Source organism: Eleutherodactylus coqui, chromosome 4, assembly GCF_035609145.1.
Source record: "Eleutherodactylus coqui strain aEleCoq1 chromosome 4, aEleCoq1.hap1, whole genome shotgun sequence".
NCBI lineage: Eukaryota > Metazoa > Chordata > Amphibia > Anura > Eleutherodactylidae > Eleutherodactylus > Eleutherodactylus coqui.
The window spans coordinates 296,250,951-296,274,795 of NC_089840.1; the positions used below are offsets into that span (position 1 = coordinate 296,250,951).

At 36.7% G+C, this 23,845-nt stretch overlaps 1 protein-coding gene across 4 annotated transcripts in view; it reads left to right on the forward strand.

Annotated features, from left to right (window-relative positions):
• The window catches only part of VTI1A (vesicle transport through interaction with t-SNAREs 1A), a 468,860-nt gene that overhangs the window by 111,558 nt on the left and 333,457 nt on the right, over positions 1–23,845 (forward strand). For 2 of the 4 annotated variants that reach the window (XM_066601427.1, XM_066601425.1), the window contains exon 5: positions 8,211–8,231. The exons of the other annotated variants lie outside the window; for them this stretch is intronic. In XM_066601427.1, the coding sequence (XP_066457524.1) occupies positions 8,211–8,231 (21 nt within the window). The remainder of the gene's footprint in view (positions 1–8,210; positions 8,232–23,845) is intronic. 4 annotated transcript variants of the gene reach the window in all.

The following is a 23,845-nucleotide window of genomic DNA, read 5'->3' on the forward strand; positions in this document are numbered from 1 at the left end:
TCCAGAATTGTGCAGTTAAATTTTTGGAAAAAAAATGCAAGAAATTCTGAAAAGCGTTCAGCAAGCCGCATGCCGCACCTAATGCAGGTTTTGTAGCATTTTTCTGGGATTAGGTCCTAATCTGCGCTGTTTTGTGGCCATTCTGGTTGGTGTGAGGAGCCTTTATGGGTTCATGAAGTCGTCCTTATAGACACGAAGCGAATTAGCGGCACAGACCGGTATCTTCTATACCAATGGCTCCATGGTCCATGAGATCCGCTGCGCTCCCGTAACCCGTCTGTTCGCACGGAGAGCGCCCGTCTTCTCTCACCTGCTGGAGATCTTAATATTTGGATGTATCCGCACTTAGATTCATTCTACTTTGCTTCTCCGCTGTGATTTGACTTTGGAAACAAGGCCCCCAAGACATCCTTAAAGGGGTTGTCCAGTTGCAGCCTATCCTTAGAATAGACCAACAACAGTAGATCGGTGGAGTCTGCTGCCGGGACCCCCACCAAAGGGCTGGTCTCTAGGACAATGCATGTACGCAGGACAGTTACGGCTCTCCCGTTGTGCCCTGTGTGCTTGTGTCGTACCGCGCTCCACATAGCGGCTCCCTCCATGCTGGGGTCAGCTCCGTTGCTATAATAGTGCTTCCCTCCGGACGCCCCCTGGAGGCCATATAACATATGGGACCCCTCACCTGGTTTTCCTACAGTGTAGGGATCTTGAATCCTTCTTTGTGCGATGAGCTCGTCCACCCTGCGTCCGGAGACGGATTCTATTAGAGTTTTCAGCAATTATCCGTCAACCAGGTAGAAAACTCAAGAACCGAACCACACAGTGGTCAGGGAGGTGAAGCCCGCAGAGCAGCGGGGGTGACAATGATGTATCATTATATTATAGGGCAGCGGTGTATATGACAGATTATATTATAGGGCAATATTACTGCTGGGTAGATATTATAGGGTAGGATCTGTATATTATAGGGCAGTATTATAGTATAGATTATGCTATAGGGGAGGAACTCTGTTATTTATTATGTTACAGGGCAGTATTACTATATATGATAGACCGTAGAATATATATGATCTATTTATAATATATTACACACACCACGGTAGTATCCTTTAATTATATATATTCTACGGTAGTATCTTTTATATATAGTAATACTGCCCTGTAACATAATACATAACAGAGTTACTCCCCTATAATATAATCTGTAGTATAATAATACTATCCTGCAGTACATAATATACAGCTACAGTATACAAGCTATACTGTAGTAATACTGCTGTAATATATGGTATAATAGTTGCCCTGCCTATAATATATATATAATTACACAAACATATACACACACACATTGATGTATTATAGGGTAGGATCTGTATATTATATACTTCAGGTTGCTATTACTAAAGTATAGATTATATTACAGGGGAGTATTATTATGTTATCAGGAAGTATTAAAGTGTTACTACATGATGATAAGGTATAACTGTATAATAGATTGTTATAATAAAGTATTACTATATTATATATTACGCACTGATGTGACTATAGTATATATTATATTACAGGACAGTATTATATTTTCTGGAAGTATTACTATATTATACATGTTACAGTAGATTATTCCTATATGAAATATTACTGAGTGGTATTAGTATAGGGGAATATCTCCATTATATAAATTATATACTATAGGGGGATATCTCTATATTATAGATTATATACTATAGGGGGATGTCTCCATTATATAAATTATATACTATAGGGGGATATCTCTATATTATAGATTATATACTATAGGGGAATATCTCCATTATATAGATTATATACTATAGGGGGATGTCTCCATATTATAAATTATATACTATAGGGAGATGTCTCTATATTATAGATTATATACTATAGGGGGATATCTCTATATTATAGATTATATACTATAGGGGAATATCTCCATTATATAGATTATATACTATAGGGGGATGTCTCCATATTATAGATTATATACTATAGGGGAATATCTCCATTATATAGATTATATACTATAGGGGGATGTCTCCATATTTAAATTATATACTATAGGGAGATGTCTCTATATTATAGATTATATACTATAGGGGGATATCTCCATATTATAGATTATATACTATAGGGGTATATCTCTATATTATAGATTATATACTATAGGGGGATATCTCTATATTATAGATTATATACTATAGGGGGATATCTCTACATTATAGATTATATACTATAGCGGGATATCTCTATATTATACATTATATACTATACGGTGATATCACCATATTATAGATTATATACTATAGGGGGATATCTCCATATTATAGATTATATACTATAGGGGGATATCTCCATATTATAGATTATATACTATAGGGGGGTGTCTCTATATTATAGATTATATACTATGTGGGGGGGATATCTCTATATTATAGATTATATACTATAAGGGGATATCTCCATATTATAGATTTAATACTATATGGGGATATCTCTATATTATAGATTATATACTATAGGGGGATATCTCCATATTATAGAATTAATACTATACGGGGAATATCTCCATATTATAGATTATATACTATAGGGGGATATCTCTATATTATAGATTATATACTATGTGGGGGGGATATCTCTATATTATAGATTATATACTATAAGGGGATATCTCCATATTATAGATTTAATACTATATGGGGATATCTCTATATTATAGATTATATACTATAGGGGGATATCTCCATATTATAGAATTAATACTATACGGGGAATATCTCCATATTATAGATTCTATACTATAAGGGGGATATCTCCATATTATAGATTATATACTATAGGGGGATATCTCCATATTATAGATTTAATACTATACAGGGATATCTCCATATTATAGATGATATACTATAGGGGGATATCTATATTATACATTATATACTATAGGGGGATGTCTCTATATTATAGATTATATACTATAGGGGGATATCTCCATATTATAGATTATATACTATAGGGGGATGTCTCCATATTATAGATTATATACTATAGGGGGATATCTCCATATTATAGATTATATACTATAGGGGGATATCTCCATATTATAGATTATATACTATAGGGGGGTGTCTCTATATTATAGATTATATACTATGTGGGGGGGATATCTCTATATTATAGATTATATACTATAGGGGGATATCTCCATATTATAGATTTAATACTATATGGGGATATCTCTATATTATAGATTATATACTATAGGGGGATATCTCCATATTATAGAATTAATACTATACGGGGATATCTCCATATTATAGATTATATACTATAGGGGGATATCTCCATATTATAGATTTAATACTATAGGGGGATATCTATATTATACATTATATACTATAGGGGGATGTCTCTATATTATAGATTATATACTATAGGGGGATATCTCCATATTATAGATGATATACTATAGGGGGATATCTATATTATACATTATATACTATAGGGGGATGTCTCTATATTATAGATTATATACTATAGGGGGATATCTCCATATTATAGATTATATACTATAGGGGATATCTCCATATTATAGATTATATACTATAAGGGGAATATCTCCATATTATAGATTATATACTATAGGGGATATCTCCATATTATAGATTATATACTATAGGGGATGTTTCCATATTATAGATTCTATACTATAGGGGGATATCTCCATATTATATACTATAGGGGGATATCTCCATATTATAGATTATATACTATAGGGGATATCTCCATATTATAGATTATATACTATAAGGGGAATATCTCCATATTATAGATTATATACTATAGGGGATATCTCCATATTATAGATTATATACTATAGGGGGATGTCTCCATATTATAGATTCTATACTATACGGGGATATCTCCATATTATAGATTATATACTATAGTGGGTTGCCTACAGATTATATTTTATGATATAGAAATATTCCTTTTTATGTTAAATGTTTTCTGTATATCGCAGATTATACTGTTTATTAAAGGTAATTATTAGTATATTACAGTGCGGTATCCCCATGTTATAGATGGTATTTCTGGGGATGATCCTTGTATTATTACATTATTGCGCCTTTTTCTTCTCTTTTCACTAACAACATTTAAAATCTTCTTTTATTTAAAATTCCTAAAAGAAAATGTAATAAAAACTGCGGTTGTATAGCGGCCGGGCGTCGGATGACAGATATATCACGAGATCATACAGGGAGGTAGCTCATTATTTTAAATAAGACCTATTTCATATTACTGTAATTAACCCCCCGCTCTCCTGCCAGCATCATCCATAGGTTCTACATTGTTATTCTCTAGTCTCCTCTTCCCTCTTTGTAATGCAAGTCTTCGGAAAGTGTCATCTCTTATAATTAGCCTCCACCGCTGTACATGTAGAGCCGGCTCCCTTGTATGTAGTTCGTCTACATGTGTCTACACATATTAGGTACATACAGAGGAGGTGAAGAGAACCTGCCGAGGCTTCCAGACCTCTCGAAGGGAGATATTCTACAGAAGTACAATGAGATGTGGGTGACGCTCTATTCAGGCCCCGCAGGTCCCCTCCGTCCACAATGTGCCCATCAGACCAGAAATCTGACCGCAGCAAACTTGGCTTTAACTCTTACATCTTTTAGTATTCAAATTTTGAACCCAGAAAGCTTTTTCATACTTCACACTATTTTTTGTTTGTTCCACAGAAGGTTTTATTGTCTTTTTAAATATATGTTTGTGCTAATAATAATGATAATGGCCAAACCGTATATGCAGCATAAAGCCAACGAGGGGCCGGGCTCACACAACCAGGTCGCCTATTTCTCTTCAGTAATCTGCAGTTACATTTTTTGCAGTTTTTTGTTTTCCATGTTAAATATTTTGAAATTTTTAAAGATTCGTATATTTTTTTCAAATTCTAAAAATAACGATTTAGAAAACCTAAAAAACAATTAAGACATTTCTAATAAATTGACAACGTATAAACCTAAAGAATAACTTTCTACTACAGGAACCGTTATTAATCGTGACTCGGGCCAGAAATGTTGTTATTTAAGCTTCTCCTAAGAATCCCCGATTGTTCCGTATAACGAGAGGCCTCCCTGCAATCACAATCTGCTCATTGCTAATTTTCGGTTGGCGTCTATAATTTTTTAACTCTTTCTTTCTTTAAGTGGAGCCCTAAAGATTACGGGCCCCGTGTTTGCCAAGCACAAGATACTTAATTTTTTTACCCGCTCCATTCTTTTGGTGTGAGATTTGGCTCGCTGAGCACAAAGTACATCAGTCTTCAGCTACAGAGCTGGCGGGTGAAGTTGGTCAATTTAATTCCCCGAGATCTGAAGAAGGCCAGTATCATCTCATATAGCCCCGGCAGAGAAGATCATTAGCAAGCTCAAATCTCTTCTACGCACGGCGAGGGTTTATAGAGAAGTAAATAGACAACCATCATAAGTTCAGAAAATTGTCTGTTCGACCCGCGATAATAGGGAAGGGGCGTTTAATAGAGTTCAGCATTTATTTGTTATCAGCATGCAGGCAGGAATGGTCGTCACATTATCGTTTTTTTTTTTTTTAATGTATTTTCGGTGGTTTGGGGAGTCACGTGCATGCGCCTCCAACCCCACTACACACGCCGCGGCATGTTTTGATTTTAGTCACAGCAGACGGCTTAACCACAAGAGATTCTACTGGCTCAAACCAGCGCAAACCAGATTTTTTTTTCTTCTTTCTCCCTGAGCCTACTAAGACACAGATTACCGCTTGCATCGAGTTCCGCAATGACAGGAAAAAGGGAAAAAAAAACCCCTTTTGTTAGTATTTTGGTAACGGTTTCAGAATCAACCGTATGTCCTTATATGAATATCAGAATCCGTAACGACTAGTTTACATTTGATGCCGTGAGAAACAAAAATGTCAAATTATTTTTTTCCTTTTTTTTTTTAAGTTTGATTGAATGTCATTGATTACAATGATAAAGGAGAGGCATTCTACTACTTTGCTTAGTAACAGATCGTGCAAAAAAAGGCTTAAATTCAGTCATCCAGCACAAACAAGATAAAGATTTTTTTTTTTTGGATGGGGGGTCTTGGTGGGGGGGGGGGGGGGGGTCTGAAAACAACCCACCATAATGTTTCTAAAGATCAATGTGGTAGAATGAGTCTTCCCAAGTAAGCCGTGTCGCACACATCCACATTGAAAACTTGCTGATTTAGAGAAACATCCCCAGCCTTTAGCAGTATAGCGCTGAAAAATGATCATTGACTTTCAAAAATTAGCATTTCTTAAAAAAAAGGAAAAATAAATATCTGTCATAAAACAAGACACATTCTTCTATACCGGACATGAGACTTCAAGCCGTGAAACGATTAAAGAACAATTTGGGTATTATTAACCCTTTTTGAAACCTTTCAAAGATGAGAATAAATGTGAAAAAATATATATATTTTTAAATAGTTTCTTCCCCTATTAGATAAAATGTATTATCACATATTATATATAAATCAATTAGCATTTAAGCAGTGATATTAAAATTGCATTAGAAGAAATTTATAATCCTGGCCGAATCTGTCAAATTTGTATAAAGTTTTTTAAAAATGAGGCGTCTGAAACTCCATCCGATCCTCCGACCGTCTATATAAGGAGTTAATGGAGTGATGTAGGTTCCGTTTATTTTTTGTTGTGATTTATAATGAATAGGTAAAGCCTTCGTTCCATCATCAGTCATTCCGTATTTCTCTGTTACTGCTGATATTTATTTAGTAGCACTTTTTATATTTGTAACCTTTTTGTAGGTTAATAATTTTTTGATTTTATATTTTAATTTCACCTTTCTTTTTTATATTTTAGTACAATGATTCACACACAATAAAATGTAACCGTGGCGATGATAAAATGGTCACTAATTAGAAATCGATATTCAAAGATGTTTGTAAACAAAGTCATAAAAGAATACAAATAGATGTAAAAATAGAAATGAATGTAAACTATAAAATAGACTAATTCAGCCTGACGTACCGACCTCATTACATCTAACGGGGGCATCGCAATGTGTGCGGGAATTAGAAATGGACTTTCATCAACATGCAAAGACTTGCAGACCTCCTTGTTTTAGGAAACCTGATCTAAGTGAAAATCGGAAATGAAATCTCCCAATTTATAACCCGGCGGTCCAGTCTGCATTTATATCGCTGTCTCCGAGCTGCCTTCACGGCGTCCCATCTTTCATTATAGGAACAGTAGCTTTTTCTATTTTTTTTTTCCTTTTTGACTGCTACTCCTAAAAGCTCCAGCCGAGCCGTTCGCCGTCTACTGACCTAAACTCTATTTTGGAGCAACAGAGCTGCAATAATTTGCTTACTGAAACCCCTCAATCTTGTCCCCATCGGTCGTCATTAGGACCAACAAATGCTTCTTAAGGAGAATGAACTGTATAAAAAGAAGTTGGGTAAATGTGCTTAGCTCGGGGTAATCTGAGAAGGCTGGGATTTGGTTCACAAGCACTTGTCAGAATCTGCTGAGCCGCAGCCACATGCAAAAACAAGGAAAAAGAAAGAAATGTTGCAGATCGCACTGAACCCGCAGACGGCCCGATGTTGTCACAGACTGTTGCACCTTATATTCCGCTGGGCATCACACCGTGGCGACTTTGCCCACTCTGTCAGTTTTTGTGGGATTGGCCAGAGAGTTTGTTCTTGCGGCCTAAGTAGTTCTCCCTGGCACCACCAAGAATCCCGGTGATTTTGTCTCGGTGAGCCGGGGTGCCTGGGTGTACGTCTATACCATGAAGAACGCGGAGGCTAGCACCTTTTTTTCTCCCTTTGTAGCAGAGTTCCACCAAGCCATTCCCCTCTACTTGATGATCGCGTCTTAGATGTGCTTTTAAAAGAGAATCCCAAACCATTTTTTCTGTTTAATGTGACAGTATGAGAAACTGATCTTTAGTCACTCACAAAAAAAAAAAGATAAAAAAAAAAAGCGCGGCGTAACGCGGTGGATGTTTAGCCTCGTTTAATGTGTTTGTCTGTGATTTTTTTTTTTTAAATGCTAAACATGTAAACAGATAAATTGTCAGTGTTAATTCTGTATCCTGTCACACAACTGATCTCTCTCTTGCCTTTTCTTTCCTCTTTATCTCTCTTTGTGCATTCTCGTCGCAGTTGATAAAATTACGGGAAGAGGTGAGTGTTTCCGAGCTCCATGTTCGCCACCCCTTCCTTCTTTTTTTTTTTTTTTTTTTTTACTACCACTCACTCACTCATAGACTTTCAAAGCTTTGTTTGCAAAAACTTGACTTCATTGAGGTTTTTGAAAGGGATACACTGTATAGAGGAGCGTGGATTACACAGGATGACATTTCACCCTCCCAGGTGCTTTTACGGTTTTCCCAATCCAAACACTAGTTCTAGGTTTAAGAAGAGGCTTGGGATTCGAAAGGGAAGACAAAAGTGGCCGCAGATGATAATTCATGTATGACCAAAGCCGGGATGTCTCGCCCATCATCAGTGAATCTATGGTGACATTTGACATTTGATTAAAGACTTAAAAACTTTTATAGGGACTGGCAACAATGTGTTTATAACTTCACCACGGATCGGACATTGTGCAGTAGATTGTTGGCCACGTGGGCATCATGCCAATTATAATATTTATAAGGTCATGAGAGAGCAGGTACATCTACGGCTTAAGGAACTGCTGACTGCCGCAGGGGTGCCGGACGAGAGGGGTGCTACATGACAGGGATAGGAGCCGCACAGCGCCCATTCAGGCACTACATACAGCACACCATTGCTCTTCTTCCTGGCATAGTCCTTTGTGAGCAGCTGATAAAAGCAAGTAAAAAAGCATCTATGGCTCAAATATATCAGCCATTTACATGCTGCAGTGTAAGTAATAGCAGAGGCAGTCGACAGAGTCTGTATATTAGAAATTAACGTAAAGCCCTTCGCAGATATAGACTAAAATTTTAACTTTATTGAGAACCTTTAAAAACATGTATATTTTGTCTGTTGGCCCAGATACATGTTTTTTAAAGGTTCTCAATAAAGTTTAAATTTGAGTCTAGATCTGTGAAGGGCTACAGCGTAAGTAATAGCAGTCATTGGTAAAAGGAAAGGGGTGCAGATGTTCTACAAATGGCCTCCACTTAATGGGCACATCAGTTCAGTTCTTTCTCTTTAAATGGGTTTTCCCAATGAAGACTTTTTTCTCTTATCCTCAGAATAAGATGTTTGATTTCTGGGGGTCCAACTGCTGGGAGACCCCGTGATTCATCTATATACCCAGAATGCCTCATGCTGTACATGCCTGATCACTACTCCATTCACTTCTATACGCCCAACAATTTTTCTCTATCCTGTAGAAGTCAAGGGAGTGGTGGTCATACATGCGCCGCTGCTACATTCACATGGGGCATACACGGTGTGGAAATCTTGGGATTGATGGGGGTCCAGTGGTCGAATCCCTAATGATCAAGCATTTGCCCACAATCCTGTAAGACTTTGTTCTCACTAGTATGGCTTCCCCCCACAATCCTTAGCCATGACAGCTGTAATAGGTTGATGGATCCCATTGGAGTTGCAGTATTTTTGAGGAGCAGAGCAGGACATTGTTGGGCGGGGTTAACATTGTGTCTATGGTTTCCATCTGAAATGCCCAAAACTGCATTCAAGGGAACTGAAACCTGCTCAAACGGAGAGCAAAGTTTTCAGCTTTGGTCTCTGTATGATTAATGCAATCGTATGATGCCATCCAGGATTCTGTCTACTTGCCATTTTCTGCATTTCAGATGGAACCCTGGGTCGGAAACCATAGACGGGTTCACAAATGCAATACAACCCTTTACTTATTCACATAGGCAAGTTAGAGATCGACCAGGAAACTTCATTCACAGCTTACACAACTGTGTCAGTAAGTGGGAGGGGAGAGTGATTTTAAAGGGAATGTCTACTAAGCTCTGAACTTGCAGTTTCACAAGCAGGAAAATTTAAGGAGAATCTAAACAGAAATCGGCCACCAATAAAATGATGGATTCGTACATACACTCTAATGCACCAACCTTTTTATTTTCACACTTTTTGTAAAGTTTATCTGTTTTGAGGTCCAGTTTGCTTCTGTGCAGCCCATGTGTCCTGTTCTGCTGTGTAGTTTTTACTAAGTAGACGCTTCCATATTTACGTCAGTTGTAATCAATAGGAAGTTCATATGCCTCTGATACTTTACAGTTATCTATGCTCTTGGAAGGTACTGTTACTCCTTGTTGAGATCCAGCTGACATAGGGAAATCATGCGAGCAATGCTTCATGGGAAAAAGTATACAAATTGTCTCTCCCCCCAAAAAGAAGAAAACGGTCTCTCTTGTGCCACATATAGGTAGCGACCCTGTAAGCAAATGTCCTACTCGCTACAGAGCCTTTAAATGTAACTAGAGGTATCCACACTAGTAGTAATCCACACTAACCATGGGACCATATTTGGGTTTAGACCCTCCTCCCCCCCCCCCCCCCCCCACACACACACACAGCTTGTATGCGAAACCTGCTTGCAGAGTAATGCATGGCTTATAAATTGCGATGTGGAGTTCCATTAAAGCAAGTGGTCTGATCATATCTGCGGACTTGATGCAGAGTTGGTTCATGTATTCTGTGCTGCTCCAATGTGTACTACACTATACGCTGTGCATGGGTTCTGTGCCATACATTATATACTGCCATGTTGTGTGCGCTGTATATCTAGTCATCATCTACTATCAATCTCATCAATTCTATTGGGTATTTTCCTTGCCTTTCTTGTGGTATTTTTGGGTCCGTGGAGCCTGACCCGGTGAGGAGGTGCCGTCCCCGCCTCGTCTCCCCACCGTCCTCCTTCTAGAGCACCATCGTCTTCTTCTGACATACATTTGGGTTTGATATTGAAATCTCCCTCCGTGGAGTAATATATTCTGTTTCTTTTCCCCCTCTAATTTTATATGGTAGAAACTGAGTCCGCGATTCGTCCTTTAAAGTCTTCCATCATTTGCAATATGAAAGTGGTTAAAAGCACAAGGAATATCTACATTGTCTTTTGTAACATTGATACGGCTTTCATCTCATACAAATAACAGGAGCCGGCTTCATGTAATCAAAAGCCGCTATTATGATTTCTAATGAGAATTACAAGGAACAAAAAAGGAATTCCTCCTATTCTCTCTGCTCCGTTTTTTTTAAACACGTCTGCTTTTATACATTATAGTTACTGCTTGTTACACTATCGGAAAGGAAGCTACCCTGATATCCCCCGCGGCCAAAACCTACACAGTAGTCATGTAGTTGGACAATATCCTTCCATGCTTAGGTTTTCTATTCCCTTCTGACCCCTAAAGTGACCCTCCGGTTTGGAGACCAAATGGACCGAATATGGCAGGAGGTGGTACCTGCATTTGTTGTTCTGTTGCCCCTCCGATCCGCTGGGTCCAGATCCCATTTTTAGCCGTCCTAGATGGTCAACACAATCTTCAGATTATGTAATCTTCACAGTACTTTGGTATTAAGGTGCCAATGCACTATACCTCCTATCTGCGGGGCAGGGGGTCACCTGTTTGGGAATCCCCTCTATGAGCCAGGACCGAGAGCTGCTCCCTTTCTGGGGGAGATGAGGTGTCCATACATTACATTCATCTGAATAGCCACCATGTAATACTTCATTTCTCCTGCAGCGATCCCTGCAAAGGAAATGCCTGTTTGGTAGCGCATTCCCCAGCAAGATCAGCTGTTTGTTGGGTGGCTAGAAGGGGAACCAGTGGTGATCTGCTGATTGAGACAAACCCTTTAAAAGCCTCTTGTCCTAAAAGGTGATGGCATATCGAGAGGATGCAGCTTCAGTTGGTATCAATGCAGGTAAACACAGAACAGTATAATATGTAAGGCTGAAAAAGCCCCATGTCCATCCAGCTCAGCCTATTACCCTGCAATGTTGATCCAGAGGAAGGCAAAAAAAAACCAATGAGGTAGAAGCCAATTTTCCTCATTTAAGGAAAAATAAATTCCTTCCCGACTCCAATCTGGCATTCAGAGTAATCCCCGGATCACCGACCCTTCTGAAGTAGTTGGTGATCATAGGCCCTTTTACACGGAATGATTATCGGGAATGAAAGTGTGCAAACAAGCAAAAATGAACGCTAATCGTTAGGTGTAAATGCAGCCGCCCGTCAAATGACCAACAATAAATCATTCACTTTTTCTTCATCGTTCATGTCGGCTCGTTCACTGAAGGTTCGGATTAAATACAGTTCAGTCGTTCTCACTTATACAGCAGATGTGAACAATCAACGACTTCTTGTTTGAACGACCCAACAATGTATCTGCTGTAAAACAGGCGGACTGATCGAGCGATCGATGTCAGAGTTCATTCCGAAGAGACATCGGAAAAAACAGACCTTCTAGCATGTAGTATTGTAACGCTTTAGGAAAGGCGTCCAGCACCTCCTACAACTCCGAACTCCTGAACATTGTCAAGCTTTTCATGTAAAAGATACCTGAAGTACGAACACATTTAAGGTATTCAAGTCCGAACCAGAAGACAAGGTTTATGCAACCAAAAGGCTAAATGTTTGGCCCTCATTAGTATTGGGGAGCGTTCGCCATGCGTTTTTTTTCTAGTTATCATATACGTCAAAAAAGTGTAACAAGGTAAGCCAATGTATACAATAAATGGGAAAGGAGGGAAGATTGGGCAGAAAAGGGTTAGGAGCCAACAGAGCGACCACGGTAGGTGTGTATGGAGGTTGGGGGGTGGAGGGCAGGCCAGCCCTATCTGCGGTGAAGAGGTTATGCCATGGAGGACAGCAGGATGGCTATGAATAAAATGTCAATAGATATAAGATGTGAGAAGAGAAGAACAGCCAGGTGGAAAACATAAGAGCTAGATGTACTTCAGCTCAAGTTTGAGTCTCCGGAGAGCTGATGGCGAGTCTTCAGTGCGGAATTTGAGGATCCCCTTCTTAGAAATCTGTGACCTCCAAGGATCCATTGGATAGGACAGCACAGTCCATCTATGGAGAAGGACCTCAATGACTCTGCTGCTTTGGAAGAAGACTTGTAGATCTGAAGGGGAGTGTCGAGCAATCTGATGACCATTGTCCAGGGTCTGTTGGGAAACCGGAAACCTCCACTTATAACGGACATCTAAGTGCCAGATTCAATCCCAAATGCATAAGATAATGCCTCATCTACAATCAGGCAGTCTAATACAACCATACATGTTCTAAACCAGAGGTGTCAAACCTTTGTGTGTCTCTGGGCCACATTGGAAACAAGAGTTGGCTTGGGCGACACATTAACTAGTAACGAAACCTGTCCTGAATTCCCCCCATGGATTGTGCCCATTGACGGCTCAATCCACACGCGGACCCACGGCAAAACCACAGCAGAAAGACACAAATATTACAGCAGTTTTTAGAGGCGGAATTCACATGTGTGAACATAACCTTGGAGGTCAGAGAGTCAATGAATACCCATCTGAGACCCAGTGGCGGGCAGCACTGAACGGACGGCTTCTAAATGAATGCAGCTGAGGTGGCTGACCTGGCTATTCTACTAACTGCTATTTGCAGTGGCCCGCCCGCTCATTAACTCACACAGACTCACTAACCGTGCTGCTGCCGGGCACTGGGCGCTGCCCTAGCTGCACTCCGAGAGAATTAGAGAGGGGACAGGAAGAAGTGGAACTAACAATGGCGGCAGGCAGCTCGCTAATACACCTCTGAGCATGTCCTTTGGACTGTAGTCATAGCTATCCTGGCCGGTTGGCACAGAGTGGAATCAGGTTGTCTTCAGCAACGAATCCAGTTTTAGTTTGGGCATCAACGGCGGCCGTATTGGCGTTTGGAGACGTCAGAGTGGGTGCCTCAATCCTGCCTTTGCTGTGGAGCGGCACACTGCCCCCACTGCTGGCGTGATGGTCTGGGGGGGCCATCGCATACCACAGTCGGTCACCCCTAGTGGTGGTATGAGGGACGATGACAGCTCAGCTTCATGTTCAGTACATCCTGCAGCCACATGTATTGTCTTTCATGGCAGTTTCCAAGAGGCATTTACCAGCACGATACTTGTTGGCAGCACACTTAAGGGGCTCACAGGAATGTCTCCACAACATTGGCACACTTCCTTGGCTGCTCGGTCACCAGATTGATCGCCAACAGAACATGTATGGGACCGTCTGGGATGCCAATTTAAACAGCCCAAGAGTTTGCACAATCTAGAGACTCCGTTACAGCAAATGTGGAGTGATATGCCGCAGGATACCATACAGAACCTGTATGCCTCCATGCCCACCCGTATCACATCTTGTATAAAAGCTAGAGGCGGTACAACAGGGTACTAGAGCCTCCTTTCAAGGGGCCAGTTTTCCATGATAAATGATAGTTCTATTCTGGTACATAGGGGGCAGTATAATAGTAGTTATATTCTTGTACATAGGGACAGTATTATAGTAGTTATATTCTTGTACATAGGAGCAGTATTATAGTAGTTATATTATTGTACATAGGTGGCAGTATTACAGTAGTTATATTATTGTACATAGGAGAGCAGTATTATAGTAGTTGTATTCTTGTACATAGGGGGCAGTATTATAGTAGTTATATTCTTGTACATAGGGGGCAGTATTATAGTAGTTATATTCTTGTACATAGGGGGCAGTATTATAGTAGGTATATGCTTGTACATAGTAGCAGTATTATAGTAGTTATATTCTTGTACATAGGGGGCAGTATTATAGTAGTTATATTCTTGTACATAGGGGGCTGTATTATAGTAGTTATATTCTTGTACATAGGAGGCAGTATTATAGTAGTTATATTCTTGTACATAGGGGGCAGTATTATAGTAGTTATATTCTTGTACATAGGGGGGCAGTATTATAGTAGTTATATTCTTGTACATAGGGGCAGTATTATAGTAGTTATATTCTTGTACATAGGGAGTAGTATTATAGTAGTTATATTCTTGTACATAGGGGGCAGTATTATAGTAGTTATATTCTTGTACATAAGGAGTAGTATTATAGTAGTTATATTCTTGTACATAGGGGGCAGTATTATAGTAGTTATATCCTTGTACATAGGGGGACAGTATTATAGTAGTTATATTCTTGTACATAGGGGGCAGTATTATAGTAGTTATATTCTTGTACATGGGGGCAGTATTATAGTAGTTATATTCTTGTACATGGGGAGCAGTATTATAGTAGTTATATTCTTGTACATAGGGGGCAGTATTATAGTAGTTATATTCTTGTACATAGGGGGCAGTATTATAGTAGTTATATTCTTGTACATAGGGGGCAGTATTATAGTAGTTATATTCTTGTACATAGGAGCCGTATTATAGTAGTTATATTCTTGTACATGGGGAGTAGTATTATAGTAGTTATATTCTTGTACATAGGGGGCAGTATTATAGTAGTTATATTCTTGTACATAGGGGGCAGTATTATAGTAGTTATACTCTTGTACATAGGAGGCAGTATTATGGTAGTTATATTCTTGTACATACGGAGCAGTATTATAGTAGTTATATTCGTGTACATAGGGGGCAGTATTATAGTAGTTATATTCTTGTACATAGGGGCAGTATTATAGTAGTTATATTCTTGTATATAGGGGGCAGTATTATAGTAGTTATATTCTTGTACACAGGGAGCCGTATTATAGTAGTTATATTCTTGTACACAGGAGCAGTATTATAGTAGTTATATTCTTGTATATAGGGGGCAGTATTATAGTAGTTATATTCTTGTACATAGGGGGCAGTATTATAGTAGTTATATTCTTGTACACAGGAGCAGTATTATAGTAGTTATATTCTTGTATATAGGGGGCAGTATTATAGTAGTTATATTCTTGTACATAGGGGGCAGTATTATAGTAGTTATATTCTTGTACATAGGGGGCAGTATTATAGTAGTTATATTCTTAAACATAGGGGGCAGTATTATAGTAGTTATATTCTTGTACATAGGAGGCAGTATTATAGTAGTTATATTCTTGTACATAGGAGGCAGTATTATAGTAGTTATATCCTTGTACATAGGGGGCAGTATTATAGTAGTTATATTCTTGTACATAGGGGGCAGTATTATAGTAGTTATATTCTTGTACATAGGGGGCAGTATTATAGTAGTTATATTCTTGTACATAGGGGGCAGTATTATAGTAGTTATATTCTTGTACATAGGGGGCAGTATTATGGTAGTTTATATTCTTGTACATAGGGGGCAGTATTATGGTAGTTTATATTCTTGTACATAGGGGCAGTATTATAGTAGTTATATTCTTGTACTTAGGAGGCAGTATTATAGTAGTTATATTCTTGTACATAGGGGGCAGTATTATAGTAGTTATATTCTTGTACATAGGGGGCAGTATTATAGTAGTTATATTCTTGTACATAGGGGGCAGTATTATAGTAGTTATATTCTTGTACATTGGGGCAGTACTATAGTAGTTATATTCTTGTACATAATGGGCAGTATTATAGTAGTTATATTCTTGTATATAGGGGGCAGTATTATAGTAGTTATATTCTTGTACATAGGGGGCAGTATTATAGTAGGTATATTCTTGTACATAGGGACAGTATTATAGTAGGTATATTGTATATAGGTGGCAGTATTATAGTGGTTATATTCTTGTACATAGGGGGCAGTACTATAGTAGTTATATTCTTGTACATAATGGGCAGTATTATAGTAGTTATATTCTTGCATATAGGGGGCAGTATTATAGTAGTTATATTCTTGTACATAGGAGGCACTATTATAGTAGTTATATTCTTGCATATAGGGGGCAGTATTATAGTAGTTATATTCTTGTACATAGGAGGCAGTATTATAGTAGTTATATTCTTGTATATAGGGGGCAGTATTATAGTAGTTATATTCTTGTACATAGGGGGCAGTATTATAGTAGGTATATTCTTGTACATAGGGGCAGTATTATAGTAGGTATATTGTATATAGGTGGCAGTATTATAGTGGTTATATTCTTGTACATAGGGGGCAGTATTATAGTAGTTATATTCTTGTACATAGGGGCAGTACTATAGTAGATATATTCTTGTACATAGAAGCAGTATTATGGTAGTTATATTCTTGTACATAGGGGGCAATATTATAGTAGTTATATTCTTGCATATAGGGGGCAGTATTATAGTAGTTATATTCTTGCATATAGGGGGCAGTATTATAGTAGTTATATTCTTGCATATAGGGGGCAGTATTATAGTAGTTATATTCTTGCATATAGGGGGCAGTATTATAGTAGTTATATTCTTGCATATAGGGGGCAGTATTATAGTGGTTATATTCTTGTACATAGGGGGCAGTATTATAGTGGTTATATTCTTGTACATAGGGGGCAGTATTATAGTGGTTATATTCTTGTACATAGGGGGCAGTATTATAGTAGTTATATTCTTGTATATAGGGGCAGTATTATAGTAGTTATATTCTTGTACATAGAAGCAGTATTATGGTAGTTATATTCTTGTACATAGGGGGCAGTATTATAGTAGTTATATTCTTGTATATTGGGGGCAGTATTATAGTAGTTATATTCATGTACATAGGGGGCAGTATTATAGTAGTTATATTCTTGTATATTGGGGGCAGTATTATAGTAGTTATATTCTTGTACATAGGAGGCAGTATTATAGTAGTTATATTCTTGTACATAGAAGCAGTATTATAGTAGTTATATTCTTGTACATAGGAGGCAGTATTATAGTAGTTATATTCTTGTACATAGGAGGCAGTATTATAGTAGTTATATTCTTGTACATAGAAGCAGTATTATAGTAGTTATATTCTTGTACATAGAAGCAGTATTATAGTAGTTATATTCTTGTATATAGGGGGCAGTATTATAGTAGTTATATTCTTGTATATAGGGGGCAGTATTATAGTAGGTATATTCTTGTACATAGGGGGCAGTATTATAGTAGGTATATTCTTGTACATAGAGAGCAGTATTATAGTAGTTATATTCTTGTACATAGGAGCAGTATTATAGTAGTTATATTCTTGTACATAGGAGCAGCATTATAGTAGTTATATTCTTGTACATAGGGGGCACTATTATAGTAGTTATATTCTTGTGCATAGGGGCAGTATTATAGTAGTTATATTCTTGTACATCGGGAGAAGTATTATAGTAGTTATATTCTTGTACATAGGAGCAGTATTATAGTAGTTATATTCTTGTACATAGGGGGCAGTATTATAGTAGTTATATTCTTGTACATAGGGAGCAGTATTATAGTAGTTATATTCTTGTACATAGGGGGCAGTATTATAGTAGTTATATACTTGTATATAGGAGGCAGTATTATAGTAGTTATATTCTTTTACATAGGGGGCAGTATTATAGTAGTTATATTTTTGTACATAGGAGGCTGTATTATAGTAGTTATATTCTTGTACATAGGGGGCAGTATTATAGTAGTTATATTCTTGTACGTAGGGGGCAGTATTATAGTAGTTATATTCTTGTACATAGGAGCAGTATTATAGTAGTTATATTCTTGTACATAGGAGGCAGTATTATAGTAGTTATATTGTTGTACATAGGGGGCAGTATTATAGTAGTTATATACTTGTACATAGGGAGCAGTATTATAGTAGTTATTCTTGTACATAGGGAGCAGTATTATAGTAGTTCTATTCTTGTACATAGGGAGCAGTATTATAGTAGTTATATTCTTGTACATAGGAGGCAGTATTATAGTAGTTATATTCTTGTACATAGGAGGCAGTATTATATTAGTTATATTCTGTACATAGGGGGCAGTATTATAGTAGTTATATTCTTGTACATAGGGGCAGTATTATAGTAGTTATAATCTTGTACATAGGGGGCAGTATTATAGTAGTTATATTCTTGTACATAGGAGCAGTATTATAGTAGTTATATTCTTGTACATAGGGGGCAGTATTATAGTAGTTATATTCTTGTACATAGAGGGCAGTATTATAGTAGTTATATTCTTGTACATAGGGGGCAGTATTATAGTAGTTATAGTCTTGTACATAGGAGGCAGTATTATAGTAGTTATATTCTTGTACATAGGAGCAGTATTATAGTAGTTATATTCTTGTACATAGGGGGCAGTATTATAGTAGTTATATTCTTGTACATAGAGGGCAGTATTATAGTAGTTATATTCTTGTACATAGGAGGCAGTATTATAGTAGTTATATTCTTGTACATAGGAGGCAGTATTATAGTAGTTATATCCTTGTACATAGGGGGCAGTATTATAGTAGTTATATTCTTGTACATAGGGGGCAGTATTATAGTAGTTATATTCTTGTACATAGGGGGCAGTATTATAGTAGTTATATTCTTGTACATAGGGGGCAGTATTATAGTAGTTATATTCTTGTACATAGGGGGCAGTATTATGGTAGTTTATATTCTTGTACATAGGGGGCAGTATTATGGTAGTTTATATTCTTGTACATAGGGGCAGTATTATAGTAGTTATATTCTTGTGCTTAGGAGGCAGTATTATAGTAGTTATATTCTTGTACATAGGGGGCAGTATTATAGTAGTTATATTCTTGTACATAGGGGGCAGTATTATAGTTATTATATTCTTGTACATTGGGGCAGTACTATAGTAGTTATATTCTTGTACATAATGGGCAGTATTATAGTAGTTATATTCTTGTATATAGGGGGCAGTATTATAGTAGTTATATTCTTGTACATAGGGGGCAGTATTATAGTAGTTATATTCTTGTACATAGGGGGCAGTATTATAGTAGGTATATTCTTGTACATAGGGACAGTATTATAGTAGGTATATTGTATATAGGTGGCAGTATTATAGTGGTTATATTCTTGTACATAGGGGGCAGTACTATAGTAGTTATATTCTTGTACATAATGGGCAGTATTATAGTAGTTATATTCTTGCATATAGGGGGCAGTATTATAGTAGTTATATTCTTGTACATAGGAGGCACTATTATAGTAGTTATATTCTTGCATATAGGGGGCAGTATTATAGTAGTTATATTCTTGTACATAGGAGGCAGTATTATAGTAGTTATATTCTTGTATATAGGGGGCAGTATTATAGTAGTTATATTCTTGTACATAGGGGGCAGTATTATAGTAGGTATATTCTTGTACATAGGGGCAGTATTATAGTAGGTATATTGTATATAGGTGGCAGTATTATAGTGGTTATATTCTTGTACATAGGGGGCAGTATTATAGTAGTTATATTCTTGTACATAGGGGCAGTACTATAGTAGATATATTCTTGTACATAGAAGCAGTATTATGGTAGTTATATTCTTGTACATAGGGGGCAATATTATAGTAGTTATATTCTTGCATATAGGGGGCAGTATTATAGTAGTTATATTCTTGCATATAGGGGGCAGTATTATAGTAGTTATATTCTTGCATATAGGGGGCAGTATTATAGTAGTTATATTCTTGCATATAGGGGGCAGTATTATAGTAGTTATATTCTTGCATATAGGGGGCAGTATTATAGTGGTTATATTCTTGTACATAGGGGGCAGTATTATAGTGGTTATATTCTTGTACATAGGGGGCAGTATTATAGTGGTTATATTCTTGTACATAGGGGGCAGTATTATAGTAGTTATATTCTTGTATATAGGGGCAGTATTATAGTAGTTATATTCTTGTACATAGAAGCAGTATTATGGTAGTTATATTCTTGTACATAGGGGGCAGTATTATAGTAGTTATATTCTTGTATATTGGGGGCAGTATTATAGTAGTTATATTCATGTACATAGGGTGCAGTATTATAGTAGTTATATTCTTGTACATAGAAGCAGTATTATAGTAGTTATATTCTTGTACATAGGAGGCAGTATTATAGTAGTTATATTCTTGTACATAGGAGGCAGTATTATAGTAGTTATATTCTTGTACATAGAAGCAGTATTATAGTAGTTATATTCTTGTACATAGAAGCAGTATTATAGTAGTTATATTCTTGTATATAGGGGGCAGTATTATAGTAGTTATATTCTTGTATATAGGGGGCAGTATTATAGTAGGTATATTCTTGTACATAGGGGGCAGTATTATAGTAGGTATATTCTTGTACATAGAGAGCAGTATTATAGTAGTTATATTCTTGTACATAGGAGCAGTATTATAGTAGTTATATTCTTGTACATAGGAGCAGCATTATAGTAGTTATATTCTTGTACATAGGGGGCACTATTATAGTAGTTATATTCTTGTGCATAGGGGCAGTATTATAGTAGTTATATTCTTGTACATCGGGAGAAGTATTATAGTAGTTATATTCTTGTACATAGGAGCAGTATTATAGTAGTTATATTCTTGTACATAGGGGGCAGTATTATAGTAGTTATATTCTTGTACATAGGGAGCAGTATTATAGTAGTTATATTCTTGTACATAGGGGGCAGTATTATAGTAGTTATATACTTGTATATAGGAGGCAGTATTATAGTAGTTATATTCTTTTACATAGGGGGCAGTATTATAGTAGTTATATTTTTGTACATAGGAGGCTGTATTATAGTAGTTATATTCTTGTACATAGGGGGCAGTATTATAGTAGTTATATTCTTGTACGTAGGGGGCAGTATTATAGTAGTTATATTCTTGTACATAGGAGCAGTATTATAGTAGTTATATTCTTGTACATAGGAGGCAGTATTATAGTAGTTATATTGTTGTACATAGGGGGCAGTATTATAGTAGTTATATACTTGTACATAGGGAGCAGTATTATAGTAGTTATTCTTGTACATAGGGAGCAGTATTATAGTAGTTCTATTCTTGTACATAGGGAGCAGTATTATAGTAGTTATATTCTTGTACATAGGAGGCAGTATTATAGTAGTTATATTCTTGTACATAGGAGGCAGTATTATATTAGTTATATTCTGTACATAGGGGGCAGTATTATAGTAGTTATATTCTTGTACATAGGGGCAGTATTATAGTAGTTATAATCTTGTACATAGGGGGCAGTATTATAGTAGTTATATTCTTGTACATAGGAGCAGTATTATAGTAGTTATATTCTTGTACATAGGGGGCAGTATTATAGTAGTTATATTCTTGTACATAGAGGGCAGTATTATAGTAGTTATATTCTTGTACATAGGGGGCAGTATTATAGTAGTTATAGTCTTGTACATAGGAGGCAGTATTATAGTAGTTATATTCTTGTACATAGGAGCAGTATTATAGTAGTTATATTCTTGTACATAGGGGGCAGTATTATAGTAGTTATATTCTTGTACATAGAGGGCAGTATTATAGTAGTTATATTCTTGTACATAGGAGGCAGTATTATAGTAGTTATATTCTTGTACATAGGAGGCAGTATTATAGTAGTTATATCCTTGTACATAGGGGGCAGTATTATAGTAGTTATATTCTTGTACATAGGGGGCAGTATTATAGTAGTTATATTCTTGTACATAGGGGGCAGTATTATAGTAGTTATATTCTTGTACATAGGGGGCAGTATTATAGTAGTTATATTCTTGTACATAGGGGGCAGTATTATGGTAGTTTATATTCTTGTACATAGGGGGCAGTATTATGGTAGTTTATATTCTTGTACATAGGGGCAGTATTATAGTAGTTATATTCTTGTGCTTAGGAGGCAGTATTATAGTAGTTATATTCTTGTACATAGGGGGCAGTATTATAGTAGTTATATTCTTGTACATAGGGGGCAGTATTATAGTTATTATATTCTTGTACATTGGGGCAGTACTATAGTAGTTATATTCTTGTACATAATGGGCAGTATTATAGTAGTTATATTCTTGTATATAGGGGGCAGTATTATAGTAGTTATATTCTTGTACATAGGGGGCAGTATTATAGTAGTTATATTCTTGTACATAGGGGGCAGTATTATAGTAGGTATATTCTTGTACATAGGGACAGTATTATAGTAGGTATATTGTATATAGGTGGCAGTATTATAGTGGTTATATTCTTGTACATAGGGGGCAGTACTATAGTAGTTATATTCTTGTACATAATGGGCAGTATTATAGTAGTTATATTCTTGCATATAGGGGGCAGTATTATAGTAGTTATATTCTTGTACATAGGAGGCACTATTATAGTAGTTATATTCTTGCATATAGGGGGCAGTATTATAGTAGTTATATTCTTGTACATAGGAGGCAGTATTATAGTAGTTATATTCTTGTATATAGGGGGCAGTATTATAGTAGTTATATTCTTGTACATAGGGGGCAGTATTATAGTAGGTATATTCTTGTACATAGGGGCAGTATTATAGTAGGTATATTGTATATAGGTGGCAGTATTATAGTGGTTATATTCTTGTACATAGGGGGCAGTATTATAGTAGTTATATTCTTGTACATAGGGGCAGTACTATAGTAGATATATTCTTGTACATAGAAGCAGTATTATGGTAGTTATATTCTTGTACATAGGGGGCAATATTATAGTAGTTATATTCTTGCATATAGGGGGCAGTATTATAGTAGTTATATTCTTGCATATAGGGGGCAGTATTATAGTAGTTATATTCTTGCATATAGGGGGCAGTATTATAGTAGTTATATTCTTGCATATAGGGGGCAGTATTATAGTAGTTATATTCTTGCATATAGGGGGCAGTATTATAGTGGTTATATTCTTGTACATAGGGGGCAGTATTATAGTGGTTATATTCTTGTACATAGGGGGCAGTATTATAGTGGTTATATTCTTGTACATAGGGGGCAGTATTAT